Source organism: Muntiacus reevesi, chromosome 4, assembly GCF_963930625.1.
Source record: "Muntiacus reevesi chromosome 4, mMunRee1.1, whole genome shotgun sequence".
Classification (NCBI taxonomy): domain Eukaryota; kingdom Metazoa; phylum Chordata; class Mammalia; order Artiodactyla; family Cervidae; genus Muntiacus; species Muntiacus reevesi.
Genome location: NC_089252.1, coordinates 21,298,240 through 21,322,066, shown reverse-complemented (window position 1 = coordinate 21,322,066; position 23,827 = coordinate 21,298,240). Strand labels below are relative to the sequence as shown.

At 39.4% G+C, this 23,827-nt stretch overlaps 1 protein-coding gene across 8 annotated transcripts in view; it reads left to right on the top strand.

Moving 5' to 3' along the window:
* DTNA (dystrobrevin alpha) overlaps window positions 1-23,827 on the top strand; it is a 301,171-nt gene that overhangs the window by 235,657 nt on the left and 41,687 nt on the right. For 4 of the 8 annotated variants that reach the window (XM_065932380.1, XM_065932383.1, XM_065932382.1 and 1 more), the window contains exon 12: window positions 21,150-21,237. In XM_065932380.1, the coding sequence (XP_065788452.1) occupies window positions 21,150-21,237 (88 nt within the window). Of the gene's footprint in view, window positions 1-6,025; window positions 6,104-6,686; window positions 6,780-21,149; window positions 21,238-23,827 lie in introns of all 8 variants that reach the window. The other 4 variants (XM_065932379.1, XM_065932387.1, XM_065932384.1 and 1 more) reach the window with 2 other exon arrangements.

Sequence of the window (23,827 nt, the reverse complement as noted above, 5' to 3'; positions counted from 1 at the left end):
TCTGATGTATAATGTCCAAACTAAACTTGAAGCATTTGTGATTTGGTAATCAAAAGTGAATAGAAACAAAACTGAGGTACTGAATTCAGCCTTTGCTTCTGAAAATCCGTTTTCTTCATAGTTAATATTTTCTAAGATTAAAGCCTTTTCCTTTTCAGCCAGGAAAGTAGATAAATTTATAAACCAGCATCATAAAAACAGATACACACTTATAAATCAACCACCTGAAGATTTCTTCTTTCTTTTTGTACTTTAGGGTCATGTTGTATGAAATTTGAAATAAACACTCTCTGCAAATATTTATCCCATGTAGTTTTCTTTATTCCCAGAGTTCCACTGAGATGCTAGATTTTTTTCAAACTTGAATTAAACTGGTCTTCGAACTCAACTCTGTTCCCTATACTAAAATGTTAGTGTATAATTAAATATGCAGTCACCTCTTCACTCTTTTACTAGAGTTGCTTAGTTGCTGTCTGTGTGTGCCCCATACCCAGCAAACTTTTTAGGCATCTCTTGGCAAAAATACAATTGATAACGGCTTAATACTATCTGGGGAACACAGTAAATGTAGTGAATCAAATATGACCTAGAATTCTTTTTATTTCTTCCATGGTACCTGCTTAAAATGGTCTGACTTTCATGCCAGCCTGAATTGATGACAGCTCATTTTCCCACTGAGATGCTGAACTATTTTTATGCATGTTTGCTGATTTGCATGTGGAAGATATTTCACATTTCACATCAAAGATATTGAAGGCTAGAAATAGAAAGGAAATAAGAGTTGTCAACAAATTATCTCTTGAAAAACCTGACTTGTGGACTCTTTTTTATTGTATTTAAATTAGTTTGATGACCTTGGCATAGTCTGTGGTAATTATAGTTATAAGCAAAATGTTATTCCCAACTGACAGATAAGGAGGGAGCCATGTTTACAAGTCATTCTTCATAACCCCAAACACCAAAAATTTTATCAATTATTTAAGAATCCATAAAAAAGGAAATATCTGTTCTTAATTTGCCATGATTCAAATATCGTTTTCCATTTAACCACTGTAATGGTTATTATACATAATTTGTTTACATTATATTATTGCTCTCTGCAAGACTTTTATTTAAATCTTGTTACTTTCATGTTAAATAAAAGAGAAATATTTGGCTAGAGTTAATGTAATAACACAGCATAAGCAGAAGTGGTTTTTAAGACTATATGGCAGACCTAAGCAAAAACCCAAAGAGCATTTGTGTGTGGTTTTGTTACCTAGCTTGTCTGCATGCTTGCTAAGTCACTTCAGTCGTGTCCGACTCTATGCAACCCTATAGACTGTAGCCCCCCAGGCGCCTCTGTCCATGGGATTCTCCAGGCAAGAACACTAGAGTGGGTTGCCATACTTTCCTCCAGGGGATCTTCCTAACCCAGGGAGCGAACCAAGGTATCTTAAGACTCCTGCATTGACAGACAAGTTCTTTACCACTAGTGCCACTAGAATACCCCAAAATGTTTGCACTTAAGAAAAAATCCTGACATCAGTTGTCATCCTCTGAAACTAAAGGGTGAATTTAAATAAATAAATATGAAATATTTTGAAATCATTCTGTCCTTCCAGAACCCATTATGTCAGAGTGTATGTGTGTGTGTGTGAAAATTTTTGGAAGAAGACAATTTATCTTTTTATATGTTCTTTCCCTATACTCCCTATACAGAGTATAAAAAGGAATTGGTGAAAAAATAAGAGAATTTTTTTAGAAAAGAATAATCTAAAGGATTATTTACAGCCTCTTTTCTTTCAGCAGAACACATGAAATTCAAATTTCACCTGGTCATACCTCCTGGGTATGATTGTCCCCACATCCAGCAGTGAAAATATGTGTGCAGAAGGAAGTCTTTACACAATGGCAGGACCTGGTGAAAAGAAAATAAGGATAATAAGAAAAAGAGGCATGTATACACACAATCTTAGGATGATCGCTTTGCTTCTCCTTGGGTTTCAGATTAGAAAAGATTTATCACCCACAGTCAAAAGGAGCCCCAGGTAGTTTCCAATTTCAGAGCTAAAGAAGGAGGAATGCATTTAAATTTAAAGACGAGGCATGCAGAAGATGGAGAAGCTCCAAGAGCTAACAGTACAGAAGAGCCATTGGAACATTTGCCATCCCAGAAGCAGTCACTTCTTTTTTGTAATTTTTTTTTTTAATTGGAGGATAATTGCTTTACAATGTTACGTTGGTTTCTGCTGTATGGCAATGTGAAATCAGCTGTAGGTATACAGACAATAGCCAGAAAATGGAAGCAACCTAGATGTCCATCAGCAGATGAATGAATAAAGAAGTTGTGATACATATATACAATGGAAGACTCATTGGAAAAGACCCTGATGCTGGGAAAGATTGAAGGCAGGAGGAGAAGGGAGCAACAGAGGATGAGATGATTGGATGGCGTCATCAACTCAATGGACGTGAGTTTAAGTAAGCTCTGGGAGATGGTGAGGGACAGGAAAGCCTGGCATGCTGCAGTCCATGGGGTCACAAAGAGTTGGACACGACTGAGAGACTGAACAACAAATATGCAATGGAATATTACCCAGTCATAAAAAGGAACAAATTGAGTCAGTCGAAATGAAGTGGATGAACCTAGAGCCTGTTATACAGAGTGAAGTAAGTCAGAAAGAGAAAAGCAAATATCATATATTAACACGTATATATGGAATCACTTCTTTGGGTTCCAGTTGTGCCAGATCCCAGAGACCACAGTGAATTGGAAGTATCACCAGTCTTTTCCAAGCAGACTGCCAGAGCTACAAAATGAAAGTTTAAACATCAAAATTACTCTATGAAATATTGTGAGGGTACATTTCTTTAGAGAGATCATCAAAAACTACTTAATGTCACTACCTTGACAGCAATTCAGGAGAAAATTTGTTCCACTTTGCTTCCTTTCTTCAAGCTCCTTGTGAGCTGCAGAAGCCATTCTGGTAAAGATACTTCACGTGAAAAGTCTTGATAGACCCAAGGTTTAAGTGCAATCTGCCTCTTTGTCTGCTTTCTCAGTTCTTGATCCATTTCATTTGAGTGCCTTTTTTCCTCTATTTTCATCATTCACTTGGCTTCCTCTATATTATTTTTTAAATTTATTTATTTAACTTTCTCTTTTGGCTATGCCACACGGCACGTGGGAATCCTAGTTCCCGGACTAGACATCAAACTCGCACCCCTTGCACTAGCAGCAGAGTCTTAACCACTGGATCACCAGGGAAGTCCCTTGGCTTCCTCTATCCAGGGTCATAGTTTTGGCCTCCCAGTATTAAATGATGAAGAGAAGAATTCAAGGTACTAGGTAGTATAGAAACCATGTGGACAGTGAGGACCAAAAGTCAGAAATGCTCTTGGCACTAGATGCTAAGAACTGTAGCAAAATAAGATAAATAGTTTATTTCCACAAACTCATAAATGTAGAGAATGTCATCCCTATATATACCAAGAACTACTTTCCCTAAGGATTCATGTGGGAAAGGAAAGGAACATGAAAGGATTTAAATGATGCCTTTGAACCAGCACTGGCAAGGGCCAAGGCAAAGAAAATGGCAACAAAAAGACAAGAGATGTGTATGTACATCTGCTAGTCCCTTTGAGGAAGGAAGGGACTGGGAAAGAGCAAGGGGGACAGGCAAGTGGAGGCGAGGAAGGAGAGAAGGGCCCACAGAACTGGAGAGACAGGAAGAATGAGCCACCAAAGGAGAATCTGGGCTACTGCTTGCTTTCTGCTGCCAACCCTGCACCATCGTGATGTCAGCAGGGCTCCTCCAGTGCCCGAGCTTGCCAGTGAGTAAGTGGTGGGACACACACAGCTTTGCTGACACATCTCCTTTCTCCCATAAGGCATCACCAGAGTAATTTGTAGCAAACACATCCTCCTGGTTAATCCTCCCAAGTTTCTTTTTCTTTCCTTCTTGCACACTCATCATCAGAGGTTGTGACTGTGTAATTATTAGGCCTTTGACTTAAGGAAATAGCACAATTTCTGGGACTCAAGTTACGATGTAGCATATGTAACAAAGCAGAGAAATAGTTTCAATTGGAGGGAAGAATTTTGACTATTTAACGCAGTGTTTTGAGTGGTTTTACAGGGATCTGAAATCAATTATGTAATAGGTAGATCTATTTTGTGTTGTTAAAAATATACATTGGGGGAGGTGACTGGACAGTGGTAGGACTGTAGCTACTGGATAATGAGCGTAGAGGGCTTTGCTGTCTTCATGGGATGGTGGGAAAACAACTCCAATGGCTTAAAGTGGTTATTTGGCCCTGACAACATGTTTCATAGTCTTAGAAGTTCAAAATCAATATGCTGTTAAAAAAGCTTAACTTCATCAGAAAATTAAATCTCCTAGAGCATTAACTTCATTTTTAAAGTCAGTTTTGTTTGTGTGCAGTTGTACTTTTTGAGTAATAGGTACAGTCCTGAAAAGCTGAATGAAGTCGTATATTTAACAAACCCATGACTACCTACTCTGTAGTAGATATTTTTTATAGATAAAACTTGTGTTTAAATTTACCATAAGCCTCACTACTTAAGGAATCTTTGTAGTATATATTATTATAAATTACAAGAATTCCAGTTATAATATGCATAATTTTAATGTGCTATTCATTTATAAATTGCTATATTTTGTGCTCTGTAGTCTGAAAAAGTGGTACTTTGTAGTAAAACCTTAAAACTTTTAGTTGAAGTTTTTGAGATTTTTAGTTCCTTTATTTAGCCATTCTTACATTCTTTCCTGGTGTCTCAGATGATAAAGAATCTACCTGCAATGCAGGAGTTCAAACCTGGGTTTGATCCCTGGGTTGGGAAGTCCCCTGGAGAAGGAATGGCTACTCACTCCAGTATTCTTGCCTGGAAAATTCCTTGGACAGAGGAGCCTGGTGGGCTACAGTCCATGGGATCACAAAGAGTCGGACACTATTGAGCAGCTAACACTTTCACTTTCACAGTTTTACATTATATTAAGAAACTTTGGGAAAGTTGGGGAAGTTTGTGGTAAAAAATCCAATAATTTTTCTATCCAAGTAATTTAAAACTTGGTATTCAAACAGTCACACAGTTAATTTTTTTATTCTCCATGAAGCGAGAAAGGGATAGTTTTAAGTATATCAGTGTTGCAGGGCAAATTCTTAGCCTACCAAAAAACAAACTTTCTTTCAGCATATTACAAGCACAATTATAATACTAAGAATCAATATATTTCTCAATGAAGCATGCATATTCATTATAGTAAATCTTGGGTGACTTTGGCTTGACCACACGTTATTAGTTATTATTTATATTTCTATTTATTCTTTAATAAAACTAAGTTGTCATAAAATTACCAATTAAAATGAATGTTCTTCCTAGTAAATATAAAATATTAAGAATTTGGTCTATTGGTGGGCCTCTTTTCACCAGTTATAGACACAAGGGGTATGAATATATATATTTATAAGGCTCAAAGGTTCATTTCTCTGTTTCTCTGGAAGTTTTCTTTGCAGCTTCACAGCCAAGGTCAGGTGATTTGTGCCTGAAGTAGGAAAGCACTTTTAATATGACACCAATCTTTAGGTAATTTTCGATTCTCTGTTCATTACAGAAAAGCAGAGGATAGACAGCAGGCTGCAGAAGTAAGCTGCTTGCGTGGGGTCTGAAGGCTGGCAGGACTTAGTGAACTACAGCACTGTATGCAAGAGAGTCCGGGGAGTGCTGAATGAATGAACTGTCATTGTGTCTAGGCATGCGCGATCTATTTGTTAGGCGAATAGCAGAGGTCAAATCTGGGATCATAGTGGGACTTGCATAATTGTAATTACAGTTCTCAGGCCAGGTTGCTACTTCGAGCCCAACTCTGTGGACATGTAAAAACATCTTGAACATTTCAAAGTAATGAAAGCTGTCCAAATGGAGCTTGGATGTAGTCTTGGGATTTTCTGTTGCCAGTTTCTATTCTCGAATGCATTGCCGTGTTTACGCTCTTCTTGGCTTTCCCATCTTATTAACCAGCTCTCCTCCCAAGGACAGTGAAGTCGAGCAGAGCAAACTGCTGGCTAGGGCTGCTCCAGCTTTGCTGAAGGGCAAAGGGTAAGTTAAAGCCAGAGTGTGCTGGAACCCTGAATTAACTGAACTAAAAATGCAGATTTCTTGTGTCAAAGATGCTTTGTGTTTGAAAGACCATCTTTGATTTAGTCAAAGCAGCTTCATCATAACCCCATTAACAACACCAAGTAGTTATTTTGAGTAGACGCATCTGTGTTGTTTCTTGCTTTCCCTGATTTCCTTGTTAAAATGACTAAGCTTCAGATTTGATCTTCCAAAAGATAATCTTTGCTTACAACCTATTTCAGTGTATTTACTGTACAGATGAATTTCTTGGGCTTCGTGGTTTGAAGAATGCAAATCTGCATTCTTAAAAGTTACTTGACCTAAAAAAAAAAAAAAAAGTTACTTGACCTAAGTGGAAATCTTTTTTTGAGTGAGTGAAATGACACTGTGAATTTCTTTGCTTGGATTTTGCTTGTGTTTTTTCATAGAACATCACTTAGTTTTCCTTTACCTGCTTGGTTTTCTAAATGCCCTTACTGCCACAAACTCACTCCTGCCTGCCCCACTTATTTCTGTCTACTTCTCCTAACAACATCCTTTCTTTCCTCCTGCCTTGTTTCAGGATACAGTACAGCCTGAATGTGGCAAACAGGCTAGCTGATGAACATGTTCTCATCGGGTTGTATGTCAACATGCTCCGGAACAACCCACCATGGTTAGTGCAGGTTTGGCTGCTTGACTGTCCTGAGAGAGGGGAACAGTCTGATCTCTTGACAAGCAGTCTCAACAAGGGTCAAAGTCACTGGATGGCAGAGGTGCCACTAAAGTACTTTTTTAGTCAATTCAATTAAAATATCTTGTGGTATTACTTTGGACACTGCCCATCAACATACCAGAGAATTCACATTTTTGCTAATATCTCAGCTAAAGGACAAATTGTGTAAATGAGTGCTGTGCTAAATATTAGCATCTAGGGAAATGCAGGACTCTGGGTCCCACTGGTCAATTCTGTGTTATATGTGCCATATCAAATTGCTGCACAATGGTGATGCAAGAATTTGTCTTATTCGGAGGACTTGTGTTTCTGCCAATTTGGAGAACAATGCTCCCTCCATTCTCTTAAGACAGATGTGGAAAAGAAATAGGATGAGATCATACCATGGAAATCATTTCCTGAACAATGATAACAGTGGGAGAAATTGTCTTTCAACTCTTTCTTACAAATGTTTCGGGGTACTCATCTTGATAGATGCAAATTTTACTTTCAAATGTGTTATATGTGTGAATTCAGATAAAGTATTAGAATAACGGCATTCCTATAATTTTCCCTTTCTATTTTAGTTGTGACATAGGAGATTCCTCCCATTGGTGCAAGTTAGTTAATAATAAATGTACATTTTCAATTTGAATGGGAATAAATGGACAAACTGTATAATTATCCTATGTTTCATCCTAATTTAGACAACTGTTTTCCAAACATGTTTTCCAAACCAGTTCCTTAAAAATATTTGATTTTATTTAATAACCCTAATATAATTTCTCTGAACTAAGAGCCTATGGATTTTTTTGCAGTCATAACTATTTAGGGGTTAAATTTCCTTTAAAATTGACCCCCTTTCTTCTACTGTGTCACAGAAAGCATCCTTGAAACATGTGGCATCCCTCTCACCACTTGGTATTGTTAACCACTTGTTTCTAGAACTTTCCTCTCTTGACTGCTTCTGATGCCTTAGAAATATTTTTTGAAAGATTACCACATGAGTTTAAGTGATACTTGAATATTTATTTGTTTTAATAGTTATATATTTATCTTAATTTGTATTTAATATTCATATATATATATATATTCAGCATATCAGTTTAATTTTTACTATATCCTTCTGTTTTGGGAGACAAAGATGCACTCTTCAGCTAAACCCATCTCTTTGTTCAAATTTTCCCAGTTTGTAGATCAAACAGTTACTTTCTTTTCTTACATCTCTACCTCCCAAAACTACAAGTGGAAAAAGTAATGGTTTTCATCTTACTCCCAATAAATTTGGACCACCCCCAGTGTTATATGGTAGCTGAAACAACAGAACTAACTGCTTAAATTACCTCCCCCCCAAAAATCTGTGTTGGGAACCTTCAAAGGAGGATATAGTAAAGATCCAATCATGTCTGAAGGCAATGCCAAGATCTCACGCCATGTCCTCCCCTGTAATTCTAAACACATTCCAATTATTTCTACAGCTCTTCTTTGACCTTTTCTTAATTAAAGGTGTAACAGAGAAATCTCCAAAGAGGAAAGCACAGAGTTTGACACTCCCAGCCCTTTTCCCTCCTCAAGTGGTTAATCATATTGACTTGATGGCCACTTAAGACCATAAAACTGTCTCAGCAGAGACACCTTACATCGACTTGATGAAAGCTAGATGTGATTTGTATTTTGAAAACAAAGCAGAATTTAAGGCTGATCAATGAAGCCGACTCCATTTTAATAGCTCCTGCTCTCCATAATTCTCACCACTGTTTTCCATCCTTAAAAAATTCCAGCTTCTCTTTTCTCATTTTCCCCCTCCCTTTTCTTTATTGTAATTAGTTGCTAATGATTCCCCACACCTGCCAGGATTCTGTAAGTGATGAAGTGATCTCTCCTCTCCTTTATTATCATCATAGCTATGATGCTTTACTGTCATTGTGAGATCTAGAATGATGGTAACCACAAGAGCTACTTTTTTTTAAGTATATGAAATATATGATTGTGTTTTTATATTGTTTTTGTTTTTTATTATTTTTATTGGAGTATAATTGCTTTACAGTGTTGTATTAGTTTCCACTCTACAGCAAAGTGAATTAGCTATACACGCATCCCCTCTTTTTTGGATTTCCTTCCCATTTAGGTCAGACAGCATTGAGTAGAATTCCCTGTGCTATATAGTAGGTTCTCATTAATTATCTATTTTATGAAATTGAAAGTGCTAGTTGCTCAGTCATATCTGACCCTTTGCAACCCCATGGACTATAGCCCACCAGGCTCCTCTGTCCATGGAATTCTCCAAGCAAGAATATTGGAGTGGGTTGCCATGCCCTTCTCCAAGGGATCTTCCCCACCCAGGGATCAAACCCAGGCCTCCCGCAGTACAGGCAGATTCTTTACCTTCTGAGCCCCCAGGGAAGTAGATGGTATCAGCAGTGTATATATGTCAAGCCCAAGAGCAATGGTTTTAAAGTATTTACCTCACAATAAGCATTGTGTTTAAAACTTTATTTACATAATTTCCCCTGGTCCTTAGATAAGCCTGTAGAGTAAATACTCTCATCCCCATTTTATCAACTGGTAAAGATACTAATTCAGAGAGTCTACATGATTCTCTCACAGACACAGTGGGGCAAGGATTTCTACCTTCATCTACCTGATCCCAAGCTCATAACCACAATGCTACATTGCCTATTATAAAGCCTATATAAATGCATGCTCTCCAGAAAGCTCTTTTAGACACTCCACAGTGTATCCACCACATCTCTATTTACTAAAATTGCATATCCTACTATATTATTTTTATTTCATTTTAAGAGATATTTTGAGCACATACTAGTAAAAGGAATTATTAATAAATTACCATTTATGTATTTAGTTCTGCACATTGTGATTTCTTATTTTAATTATAAGCTTCAAAAGGACAAAGCTTTTCAGTCTCTTGAACCTCATGAGAGCAGCCAGAATATTAATAATAAATTTTACATTTATGAAGTGCTTAAAAAATTACAAAGTCCTTTACCACATATTGTTTAATCTGCTTGTCAAAGCCCATAAGTTTGGATATTATTATTTCCATCTCACTGATAAGCAAATGCCGGTTCCAAGACATTAAGTGACTTATCCAAGGTCACCTGCCAGCAAGGTCTTCTGATACTGAGTCCCATCTGTTTTCCACCTCATTTCTCAGTCTTCCTGTCTGTGCATCCTTCATGAGATGGTCTATAAACAGGAATGTAACAGTTGTTCTTGATTAAAAGGTACGTTTTTTGCGATTATCCATATATGCTCCTAATTCACTCTGGGTGGGGGCGTTTTCCCCTATATCTATTCTCCCCTGTGTCTACTTAACATAATGGGAAACTGACTCATTTGTAAACAGTCTGCTGCTAAATCCAAGATGTACTTTTGTGTCCTTGCTGGTTCTGATGTCAGATAAGCCAAACAAATAAACTGCAGCTCAAGGGAGAATTCCTAATTTCTAAGTGAAGTCTTAAAAGCCTTAGTGGTTTTCAAGCACCTTCTTCAGTGGTGGAGGAGGAGTCTCAGAGTCACACAATAAGGGTTTTTTCTGGCCTCCCCTAAAGCTTCCCCTGGTGGTTTATAGGACAATGGTGGCAGGCACACCAAGGAATATCAGAAACCAGCCCACAACTTACAACTCTCACCATCATTATTAACCTTGATACTTACCAGTCAGACGTTTCTGGTTTGTTTCTTTCAACTCTGAAAAGACGGGCTTCCCCGGTGGCTCAGAGGTAGAAAATCCACCTGTAATGCAAGAGTCGCAGGAGACATGGGTTCAATTCCTTGGCCAGGATGAACCCCTGGAGGAGGGAATGGCAATCCACTCCAGTATTCTTGCCTGGAGAATCCCATGGACAGAGGAGCCTGGTGGGCTACAGCCCATGGGGTCTCAAAGAGTTGTACACGACGGAAGCGACTTAGCATGCACAGGAGGGAAGGAGGCAGCCCAGTGTAGGCCACCATCTAAGCTTTGATGTCATGGTCCATTGCTGTCACTTTGTCAGGCCCCTGACCTCATATAACTAGGTTAAAATTTGTCCTGCTTATTGTTTTCCTCGAGTATGAGAAATTGGACATTTTGACGCCTGTTTCCGGGTTTCACATATGAGGTCTAAGTAGTCACTGGCTCACTTGCTTCCTTTTGTTTTTTGGTAGCACCACACAGCTTGTGGGATCTTAGTTCCCCAAGCAAGGACTGAACCCATGCTCCCTGCAGTGAAAATACACAGTCCTAACCACTGGGCCACCAGGAAATCCCCTTGCCTCCTTTAATAGATTCCTACGACACTTAAGTTCACAGCCCAGACCACTCCCCAGGGCTGTAGGTTTGTGTGTGATCTGACCTGCGCCTACCCCTCTCCCAGCCTCAGCTCCCTCGGGGTTTTCCCGCTCAACCACAATACTTAGTCACATCAGTTTTGGGTCAGTTCCTTGAACATACTCCTAAAACTGCCTCAATAACCGTGATACTAGCTTTTCCCTATGCCTAGAACATTCTTCCCCATTTTCCTCATTCCCTTGCCTTCCTCACGCATGAACTTTCTCTTTCTCTGACTTCCAAATACTGATTAAAGGGACCTACCTCCTCAGCTAGGTGTCCCACACTAGTCTGATCGTGGGACACTGTGTATTTCATTCCTGTCATAACTGTAATCATTCATTGCTTGGTTAGGTGGTTCACTACCTACCTTCCGCTTACAGGGCGGACCTTCTCAGACTCATTCACCACCATCTCTGTGGCATCAGCACAGTGCCTGGCATACGGCAGATGCCCAGTAAAGGCCCACTGGGGCTAGAGACTATTGATAGTACTATAGACACAAAATTCCCTCTCACTCTAAACAAAATTTGTGAAGAGTCCTCAGAAAAAAATTTTTACTATAAAAATACTTTCTGCTATTAAAAACAATCACCTATTATAAATTAGCCCTGAAATTAGTATAAAAGCATAAAGGAGGTTGTTATGGATCACAGCAAACTGTGGGAAATTCTTAGAGAGATGGGAACACCTGACTACCTGACCTGCCTTCTGAGAAACTTCTATGCAGGTCAAGAAGCAACAGTTAGAAATGTGCATGGAACAACAGACAGGTTCCAAATTGGGAAAGGAGTACGTCAAGGCTGTATATTGTCACCCTGCTTATTTAACTTATATGCAGAGTACATCACGTGAAATACTGGGCTGGATGAAGCACAAGCTGGAATCAAGATTGCCGGGAAAAATATCAATAACCTCAGATATGCAGATGACACAACCCTTATGGCAGAAAGCAAAGAAGAACTAGAGAGCTTCTTGATAAAGTGAGAGGAGAGTGAAAAAGTTGGCTTAAAACTCAACATTTAGAAAACTAAGATCATGGCATCTGGTCCCATCACTTCATGGCAAATAGATGGGAAAACAATGGTAACAGTAAGAGACTTTATTTTGTTGAGCTCCAAAATCACTACAGATGGTGACTGCAGCCATGAAATTAAAAGACTCTTGCTCCTTGGAAGAAAAGCTATGACCAACCTAGACAGCATAGACATTACTTTCTCGACAAAGATCCGTTTAGTCAAAGCTATGATTTTTCCAGTAGTCATGTATGGATGTGAGAGTTGGACTATAAAGAAAGCTGAGTGCTGAAGAATTGATGCTTTTGAACTGTGGTATTGGAGAAGACTCTTGAAAGTCTCCTGGACTGCAAGGAGATCCAACCAGTCCATAAAGGAAATCAGTCCTGAATATTCATTGAAAGGACTGATGCTGAATCTGAAACTCCAATACTTTGGCCACCTGATGTGAAGAACTGACTCCTTGGAAAAGACCCTGATGCTGGGAAAGGTTGAAGGCAGGAGGAGAAGGGGACAACAGAGGATGAGATGGCTGGATGGCATCACCAACTCAATGGACATGAATTTGAGCAAGCTCCAGAAGTTGGTGATGGACTGGGAAGTCTGGCATGCTACAGTCCATGGTGTCGCAAAGAGTTGTACACGACTGAGCAACTAAACTGAACTGAACTGATAAACTAGGTGAAAAGTCAAGTATTAAATTTGACTTAGGTAGAGGTGATAAATGTGGATGAAGATCATCATTAGCAATTCACTGATGTGGCAAAAGCAACTAATAAGGATCAAAAAAATAATTTAAGTGATATTGGGCAAAAATAAATTTTTAATGTCCTCTGATCTTTTCGACTTTGTGCTAGTTCACTATGGCTACTATAACAGAATACCACAGACTGTGTGATTTGAACAACAGTTTATTTTCTTATGGTTCTGGAGGATGGAAGTCCAAGATGATGGAGCCAGCAGTGCTGTTTCTCCTGAGGCCTCTCTCCTTGGCTTGCAGATGGCTGTCATCTTTCCGTGTCCCCACAGAGCACGTTTTCCCTGAGCACATACACCCCTGGTGTCTCTTCCTCTTCTCATAAGGACTCCAGTCATATTGGATTACAGTCCCACCCTTACGACCTCATTTAACCTTAATTCCCAGGTGGCGCTAGTGGTAAAGAACCCACGTGCCAATGCAGGAGACATAAGAGACGTGGATTTAATCCCTGGGCCTGGGAAGATCCCCTGGAGGAGGGCATGGCAACCCACTCCAGGATCCTTGCCTGGAGAATCCCATGGACAGAGGAGCCTAGTGGACTGCAGTTCATGGGGTCTCACAGACCTCATTTAACCTTAATTACCTCTGCAAAAGTCCCATCTCCAAATACAGTCACATTCTAAGGCACTGTGGATTACAGGCTTCTGCAGTGGCTTGGATGGTAATGAATCTCCCTGCAATGTGACAGACCCAGGTTCGATCCCTGGGTCAGGAAGATCCCCTGGAGAAGGGGGGAAATTCCAACTCCAATATTCTCTGGATTAGGCCTTCAACACTAATTAGAAGAGAGACAATTCAGTCTAAAACACGTCTACACTGAATCCACTGAACTGTATGCCTTTAATTTTTTTAATGTGTAGGCTAAGATTTGATTGATTTTTTTCAGTAAATGTTGTGCTTTTGAAAAGGGTAAGTTTATTGCAACCTATTGAAGGAAAAAATTATTATCCACACATACTGGAAGTATCTTCTTTTGAGTTTTTATCTTCTTGTTAACACTACTCCTTTTCTTCTTTAAAATATTTTGGACCTTCAGTCATAGTACTAGACTTCTGAGAAAGATACTTCCTTAGCATCCTAAAAATATAGACCTAAAGAATGTCACACACACCGGTGCACGTATCTGCATGAACTGCATTGTACTCACAGGGGTTTTCTCAGCATAATCAATTAGATGATAAATTGATTTTTAAGATGAGTTCATTTCCCTGTTATAAATTCTAATATATTTTACATTTCCATGGAAAATGAGAGTGACACTACCAGTCTGATGAGGTTATAGATGTAGATGAGCTAGTATGATACTGGTAACACAGGCATAAATTCAGTGTTAGTTACTCACTTAATTTTGAATAGAGTTGAAGGCACATAAGTTAGATTTTAAATCCCATTTTGTAAAACCAGTGCATTGTAATATGATAAAAATAAGCACTGTTAGCTCATGGATCATCATCAATATTGTTGAGCTGATGAACTTTAGAGTGTGCTTTCTCCAAATGTGCTAAAATAAAGAATGAAGAATGGGACATGGTCACATATGTTGCTTGATAAGTTGTATAAATGGGACATTTTGATTAAAAATTCATGGCACTTTGCATTTTGCATACAGCAATAAGAGAAGACTATCACTGTTAAGCTAATTCTTTCCTTTATTTAGGAAATTAGAGATATAGACTGCCTACTGCTTCTATAAAATCCTTCATTGTTTCAGCTAAACTGTTTTTCTTCTTTCTGATGTAACCTGAAATACTGACCAGTAACCAATCACATTTTCTTGAGCAAAAACACCTGATATATAGATAAGGATGTCATGGTGCAAAAAAAGGTATACCAAATAATATTACCTGTTATAGGTTAGAGTAAAAAAGGATACTTCAATCAGCCTTACCATGTACCCTATCATGGCTATAAATGCTTTACATGGTCATCCTCCCAATAAGCCATGTAGTAAGTTACCACTGTATCCCTGTTTTATAGATGAAAAAAATGAGGCACAGAGAGGTTAAGTGATTTTTGCAGGGTCACAAAGCTAGAAATTGAGAGGGCTGAAGTTTGCATCCAAAAATGACCCGGTCCAACCTCGTACCCACTCTTGTATAACACTGCTACCTGCTATTCACCCTTCCTAAGTATAAGCATTTCTTTTGAGTGGGAGCTTACCTCTTTGACACCATCTGCAATCTAATCTTTAAAACAACAACAAAATGTGAGCCAAAAGAGAATTTGCCATTATTGAAGGAGTGGGATGGGAAAGATCTACTGTTGATAAATACGAATGAGTACAATGACATTTCCATGAACTTGAATACCTATACAAAGCAGATAAGGCATCTGTATGCAGCCATAAAATGTATCTTCGTTTTTAACTCTGCCAAGCATAAATAATTAGTTGGATTTTAGATGACATGGCTAGTGTTAAAACACAGTATTTCATCTGTATTCTTCTGATTTTCTCAAAATGTTGAGGATGTATACAGAGTCAAACAGGATTCAAAAGAGGCGGTCCAAAGACCATGACATTGCAAGCCTACATGAGCTAACCTCTATTTGTTCTTTTGTCCAACTGGTTCTTGGGTAGTTCCTGTTTCAAGCACTGTGCTAAGCACTCAAGTTCCCAGGGTGAAAAGATTGAACCATTCTGGTTTCAGAGAAGTTACAATTTAGTTAAGGATAAAGGCAAATGAAAAAGGCAATTATTATAAAATGCAAAGAGATAGCAGTTATAATAAGAGCAGTTCAGTGCAGAGTGCTGTGTAATTTATAAGGAGCAATGCATCTGAATTTGGAGGTTGGAAAAGAGGGTAGGAAATGGCAGTTAAAGTCAATACCATAATGAAGAGAAATTAGCCAAGTGGAAGTGGGTGGGAGAGGCAGAGAGATTGTTTAGAGCACAGAGAATATGGTGCATTTGAGCTTAAGTGTGGTAAAGCCATGGGGGTGAAAGATGAAGCTAGACTATGCAGGACCTTAGAAGTCTTCTTCAGGAGTTTGAACAATGAGAACCTACTGAAGAATGTTCTGTATAGGAATGCTTCAACCAACCTCACTTTTGAAAGATGGATGACTCTAGGACAGAAAATGAATTGGAAGAAAGAATAACTCAAATCAGAGTAAATGTTGAGAGGACTTTATAGTCATTCAGGATAAGATGACAGTGGCCTGGGCCACATCAGGGGCAACTGGAATTGAAGGAAATGGAAGAATTTGAGAGTGTGTAGAGGTATAAGGTATAGCCTTGGTGGACGATTATAACATAGTGGGTTATCAAAGTCAGGGTCTTGATAAAGGAGTTTGAAGGCACCCCTAAAGAGAAGGCTTTCTTTTTGTAAGTTACTATTATCATTATTATTATCATCCATGAAGTTTCCTATGGCATTTTGCGCTCAACCAACTGTGAAAGATAAAGAAAAGTCATCCTCCCCTTGTGTGTGTGTGTGTGTATGTGTGTGTGTTAGTCGATCAGTCCTGTCCAACTCTTTCCAACCCCATGGACTGTAGCCCACCAGGCTTCTCGGTCCATGGAACTCTCCAGGCAAGAATACTAAAGTGGGTAGCCATCCCCTTCTCCAAGGGATTTTCCTGACCCAGGGATCAAATCCAGGTCTCCTGCATTGCAGGCGGGTTCTTTACCACCTGAACCACTAGGGAAGAAGACTCCTATGGCAATTTGCTCTTAACCAACTGTGAAAGATAAGGAAAAAGTCATCCTCCCCTTTAAGTAATAACTAGTAATGCCTTCTCAGGCAGTAATCTTCCTAATAGCTATTTGCAATTTAATAAAAGAGCAGTCACACTTAATGACCATAAAAAGTGATCTCTAGTGATAAAGTTTCTGTCACCATTCTGACAAATGGAAAAAATACTAAGGAAAAATGAAGAGGTATTTCTGGTGCCCTTTGGATCACCTTATTATTTGTTTTGTTTTTTCAACATAGGTGAATCTTTTCACGACCCAAGTGTAGACAAATACATTTTTTTACATTTATTCTGATTTTTTTTTTTTTTTTTTTTGCTGCATATCTTGTAATATTTTAGATCCTCAACCAGGGATTGAATGACCCTGAGCCCTCAACAGTGAGAGTATGAAGTCCTAAACCCTGGGCCGCCAGGGAAACAGGCCTGTAGAGATACCAGAGAAATGTGAACGAACGTTGAGTTCCCAGAAATCGCTACTACATCATAATTTAGGAAGCCCTAGCTCTGCTGGGGCCACTCAAGTTTCCCAGATGCCATTTTGAAATCACAGCAACAGACTCTGGCCGTGTATTTAAGATAGAAAATGGAGAACTTGCAAAATAATAGATTTCCCCATTCTACACAGCAGCCTCTTCTTAATTCATCATGGTCTTGTAGCAAGATTGTAAAATCTGGAAATGAATAGGCAAGGATGGAGATGATGTTGGAACTGGTATTTCTTTAATGATTTAGGGATTGTTGGTCATTTACTTTCGACTATTTGTAATTGAAGTCTTGAAATAATGGAATTTATTAGGGGACTGCTTCATTCACCCTTGTATAATGTGAACATACTGAAATTGCACATGTGGACTTATAAATCGTTTGTGTGCGCATAGGGGCGATCTATCATTTCACCCCTCATTCACTCCGTGCTGGGGAAGGAGGGGCAGGTAAGTATGAGTTATAGCTTACTAGACAAAATCCCATACCTTCACGTCTTACATTTCCAGAAGGCTCCTTTTATGTAACCTTCGTATTATTTATACCTTCTGGTCATTCATGATAAAAAGTACTTTTATCATGAGTTTTTTTTTCCTTTATCAAGGTTTTTTTTGTTATTTATTTATCAAAACACTCACAAATGTTTTTGACAAAGTCACTTTCAGGCAGTCAAACAGATCGTTGTCCCAAGCTTAGAGCAGTGGGCCTTTTCTACATAAACTGTGTTGAATTAGACACATGGTCTCTAATATACCAACCAGAAAATGATAAATGTGTTAAAAATCAAATTAAATTGTTTCTTTGTGGGACAGTTTTATTTTAAAGTAAGGACAGGATAACTTTCACTTTCTTATTAAAGCTGTAGCAAGAAATTCAGCTATTATTTTTAACCACTGCAAAGTGCAGACATGTATTATAAAACATCTGTTTTAAACATCCGTTTTAAAACATCCATTGTCCAGAACTAATTCAGCCTTTGGCTAGTAAAATAGTTTCTTATTCCAAGTCTGAACTGGTATGCTGATTGAAACCTCAATCCACTGGGAATAGTACTACACATAGGTGAGCCCTGAATCTAAGAATATCTATCTTAAGGGAATATTTGTAAAATATCACAATGCTATATGGATACGAAAAATGATCTCTTTATACAGCTTACATTTAGGGTTCATTTCACATATTTAACTTTTTCATTTTATTTTCAAGATCTTCTACGTCCTTGCTACTCAAAATGAAATATTAACATATTTTGAGAACTTGCTGGAAATGCAGGTTCTGTGATCCCATCCTATCCCACCACCCCCACTCTAGAATCAGAGACTGAATTTTCACAAGATCCCTCCATGATATGTATACACACTAAAGTTTGAGAAATCCTGCTCTAGATGGTTGTTGGATGGGATGTGACATTTTGAAGGAGACAAGAATCATTAGTGAATCTGAACAGGTTACTTCAGAGGCAAAATAACAATAAAATTATATTAACTAATATTTTTGAGCATTTAATGTATTCTAGGCATCATATTTTGATCCCTGGGTCAGGAAGATCCCCTGGAGAAGGGCACAGCAACCCACTTCAGTATTCTTGCCTGGAGAATCCCATGGACAGGGGAACCTGGCGGGCTACAGTCCATGGGGTCGCTAAGAGTTGGACATGACTGAAGCGATTTAGCACAGCACAGGAATCATATTAGCTTGATGCTTTTTCCATGCATTATCTCATTTGGGCAGCAGGAAATAGAAGACTATTTCTCTGATGATGGAGAAATAATTGGGTAAATGGAGAAATTCAGGAATATCCTAAGTAGGAAATGGCAACTTACAGAAAAGGGCATAGTCTAGTGGAAGCATTCAGAATAAGAATAGATATAGTTTACTTATGTGAGAAATGTAGACAAAGCAGAGATAGTGGAGACAGGAATATCTTCCAAATGACCAAAAAAAAAAAAAAAAACTTACACTAATGTATTCTGCTGAGCCAAGAAGAGCTATTTTTGGAAGTGACATAGCTAATATGCTGAGTTTCACTCAACTTCTCACTTTAGAACAAAGGTTAAAAGATTCTGTTGCATGTTTACTGTGTATGTAAATGTACACATAAATAATATAAATGTATGTTACTTTATGTGAATCCAAGTCTTTTTGGTGGGCAATTCTTATAACCTTAATGTTGGCAGAGAAGTGTGTCATTTTTAATGTATAATCATGAGAATTAATTTTTTTAAGGAACAAGCTTAAATGTAAGAGCCAGTGGAGGACAATATAAGTATATTTGGGGGTTGAGAAGAAGCTGGTTTCTAATCTTGTTCCTGACCTGATACTCACCATAATAACTGATAAACCAAACTAGTTGACTAGCTAGTCTACTAACAGGATTAGTGTTACTGGTATGTTTCACAAACAAACAAAAATTTTATTAGCACCCAAAACTTAGTGTTAAGTGATGGGCTTTCTGAAATATTAGCTCTCTGGGAGAGTTGATAATGCTTCTTTTTTTTTTTCTTTCTTTCCTTCTTTTTTTTTTTTTTTTTTTTTTGGCTGCACCCCATGAGGCATGGAAGATCTTAGTTCCCCAACCACAGATCTAACCTACACCCCCTGCCTTGGAAGCACAGAATCTTAAGTGCCAGGGAAGTCCTGCAGTTCTTAGGAGGTTTTTAAGGGGTCAGACTAATCTTATCCTAGTAGGAAGAATTTTCATAAATTTATAGGAGACACTAAATGATTCACACCATTAGAAACCATTACTATTAATGTAATTCTACTTCTCTGGAAAGTGAAGTCGCTCAGTCGTGTCCAACTCTTTGCGACCCCATGGACTGTAGCCTACCAGGCTCCTCGGTCCATGGAATTTTCTAGGCAAGAGTACTGGAGTGGGCTGCCATTAAGTAAATATAAAGCAGCAAGTTACCTGGGTAGTAATATTGTAGATGAGAAATTACATTCATCGTGTACTGCTGTATAAGAAATTACCCCAAAGTTTAGCAGCTGGAAACAACAAAGACGGTGGGTCAGGAATCCACGTATGGCTTAGGTGTCTGTGGCTGGGGACCCGGGGTGCTGATCAAACTGTCCACTGGGCTGTGGTCTCATCTAAAGGCTCTACCAAAGGCAGCCCAGTCACATGGTTACTAGCCAACTTCAGTTCCTCCTCACCTAGGACTTGCCACAGAGCAGACTATGGCATGGCTTCCAGCTTCCCACAGGGCAAGCAACCCAAAAGAGCTCAAGAGACAGGAAAATAAAAGCATGTCCAAACGGAAGTCAGGGCCTTTTTATAACCTAGTCTTAGAAGTTACCTTCCATCATTTCTGCCACAAGCCATTCACTAGAAGCAAGTCTGTAAGTCCTGTCCATTATAAAGGGAGAGGGTTACACACAGGAGTGTGAATATCAGGAGGTAGGGATCCCTGGCACCCGACCACAGTCCGTTTCTTCTTCTTTCCTACTTTCTTATTGTCTAACACATCAGTTTCCCAAGGAGTACGTGTTACTGGGGTAATAAAGAAATAAAATGGTTAAAGGCAATACAACCTAAAGTATTGATCAGAAATATTGATCAGAAAAGTCACTACTCCTGGGAGATTTCTTAGTAAGTCAAGATTTATTAATGACCTTCCTGGCCACATATTAGATCATGTCAGGGCTTCCCTGGTGGTTCAGATGGTAAATAATTTGCCTGCAATGCAGGAGACATAAGAGATACGGGTTCAGTTCCTGGGTCAGAAAGATCCCCTGGAGCAGGACATGGCAACCCACTCCAGTATTCTTGCCTGGACAGTCTCATGGACAGAGGAGCCTGGCGAGCTACAGTCCATGGGGTTGCAAAGAGTCAGACATGACTGAGTGACTAACACTTTCACTTTTCACTTTTTCAGAAATCTGAGTCTGATGTTAATAATCTAACAGGACTTTGTTTTGGCTTTCAAATTTTTTGCACTGAAAAATTGAGAGAGCAAACCCCTCCCCCTTCCCTGGGTGGTAGTATGAACAAGTCTGTCTTTCTCAGTTGCCTAACAGGCTCCTTCTTGCTCTGTTATCAATAGTATGCTTGAGAGCTCCAACCGGCTTGATGAAGAGCACCGGCTGATCGCCAGATACGCGGCCAGACTGGCGGCAGAGTCCACTTCGTCTGTAAGTAGTCTGCGTGCGAGATGTCACATCGACCGTGGTCCTGTTGCTGGTGCCACAGCAGCAGAGCCAAGTGGTTGCTATTGAGCCATCTGCAAGACCTAAAAACAATCTGGCTTCTGCTGCTTCCATTTTTTACTTTTCAGCTATCATTCTGGTCTAGCGTGAATCAGAGCTTGAGGAATTCTGGGACAACAGTGCTGAATCAGCCCAACTCCTGATTTCTCTGGATAATGTGTAGTCAATAAATACAAAGAGCAAGTGATGATTCAAATCCACAGCTGGCTAAGATAAATTTCTGCTTTTATCAGTATGGAAGTGGTGCAGTGGTAAAGAACCCACCTGCCAATGCAGGAGACACAGGAGACATGGGTTTCAGTCCCTGGGTCGGGAAGATCTCTTGGAGTAGGAAATGGCACCCCACTCCAGTATTCTTGCCTGGGAAATTCCATGGACAGAGGAACTTGGTGGAGTACAGTCCACAGGGTCGCAGAGAGTTGACTGAGAAGCAACTGAGAAGGAAATGGCAACCCACTCCAGTATTCTTGCCTGGAGAATCCCAGGGAAAAGGAGCCTGGTGGGCTGCCATCTATGGGGTTGCACAGAGTCGGACACGACTAAAGCAACTTAGCAGCAGCAGCAGCAAGGAACTGAGCACAGAACCAAAATATATACAAAATATGTACAAGAAAGAGAAAATGGTGTCATAAAATTTAAAAAAAAACCTTCATCACATGTCAAGGGTGCCAAAGGCCAGACTTAGCTATAGAAGACCATTTAGAATATAAAATATAGGACCTCACAATTCTTCAATAGCAATACAAATTGTATCTTTGTTAAAAGAAATGCTAAATTAAAAAGTGATAGAAAAACTTTATGAAAGCCAGAGCTTCACCAAGTTTAAACCTTTCCCTACAGTTAGTTTTCTGAAATTAAAATTCAGGCAGCGTTTCTCCATGTCTTTGGGCTTAGACAATGGGTATTATTTTTTTAAAGCTTGACATTCTGTGGTAGAAAGATTAGTTTTGATTTTTTTTTTAATTTGCTTTAAAAATAATTAAAAATTGGGGGGAATTTTTACAATGTAGAGCAAAGAAAGCACAGAGAAATCTGCATAATCTGACCCTGTTATTTATTTTTGACTGTGCTGGGCCTTCATCGCTGTTCCATGCGGGCTTTCTCTAGTTGCAGTGCGCAGGCTTCTCATTGCTACGGCTTCTTTTCTGTGTGTGGAGCCTGGGCTGTAGGGCGTGTGGGCTTCAGTACTTGTGGTGCATGGGCTTAGTTGCCCCCTGGCATGTGGAATCTTCCGAAATAGGAATCGAATCTGTGTTCTCTGCATTGGCAGGCAAATTCTTAACCACTGGACGACAAGGGAAGTCCTGACCACTTTTCTATAAAACAATATCAAATAATTGCTTCACTAAATACACATACATATATATGCACAGCATCCCTGGTAACTCAGCTGGTTAAGAATTTGCCTGCAATGCAGGAGACCCTGGTTCGATTCTTGGTCAGGTGAAGACCCCCTGGAGAAGGGATCGGCTACCCACTCCAGTATCCTTGGGCTTCCCTGGTGGCTCAGATGGTAAAGAATCTGCCTGCAATGCAGGCGACCTGGGTTCAATCCCTGGGTTGGGAAGATCCCCTGGAGGAGGGCATGACAACCCTCTCCAGTACTCTTGCCTGGAGAATCCCCATGAACAGAGGGACCTGAAGGACTAGAGCCCATGGGGTCATAAAGAGTCAGACACGACTGAGTGACTAAACACAGCACAGGACAGCACATATAAATACAGTATCTGAGGTATATATACACGTGTCTATTGTTATAACATCATATATGTGATATCTAATCATACATAGCCATGCATATAATTCTTATATAATCATGTTCTTCTGTATCAATATATGTGATTATGTAAGAATGGAGAGAGTGGTGACTGCATATACATCAGTTGTTAAAGCTGATTGCAACCCATCAACGTAAAATTACATATATGAGTAAAGAAATGCTGGAAGTATTTTGAGCAAAAGAAGAAGAGACGAAAGTCGTAACAACTCTGGCTTTAAAACTACAGGCTCCCCTGATAGCTCAGTTGGTAAAGAGTCTTCCTGCAATACAGGAGACCCTGGTTTGATTCCTGGGTCAGGAAGATCTGCTGGAGAAGGGATAGGCTACCCACTCCAGTATTCTTGGGCTTCCCTTGTGGCTCAGCTGGTAAAGAATCCACCTGCAATGCTGGAGACCTGGGTTCTATCCCTGGGTTCGGAAGATCCCCTAGAGAAGGGAAACGCTACCCACTCCAGTATTTTGGGCTGGAGAATTCCATGGACTGGATAGTCCATGGGGTCACTAAGAGTAGGACATGACTGAGCAACTTTCACTTTCACTTTAAAACTATGCATTTTTTAAAAATTATATATTACAGTGGTTGAACAGTAATTCTAGAGAAAGATACCTCAGCCATGATTCGTTTACTGAAGTGGGTAGCCATTGCCTTCTCCAGGGGATCTTCCTGACCAAAGGCTCGAAATCAGGTCTCCAGCATTGCAGGTGGATTCTTTACCATTTGAGCCATCAGGAAAG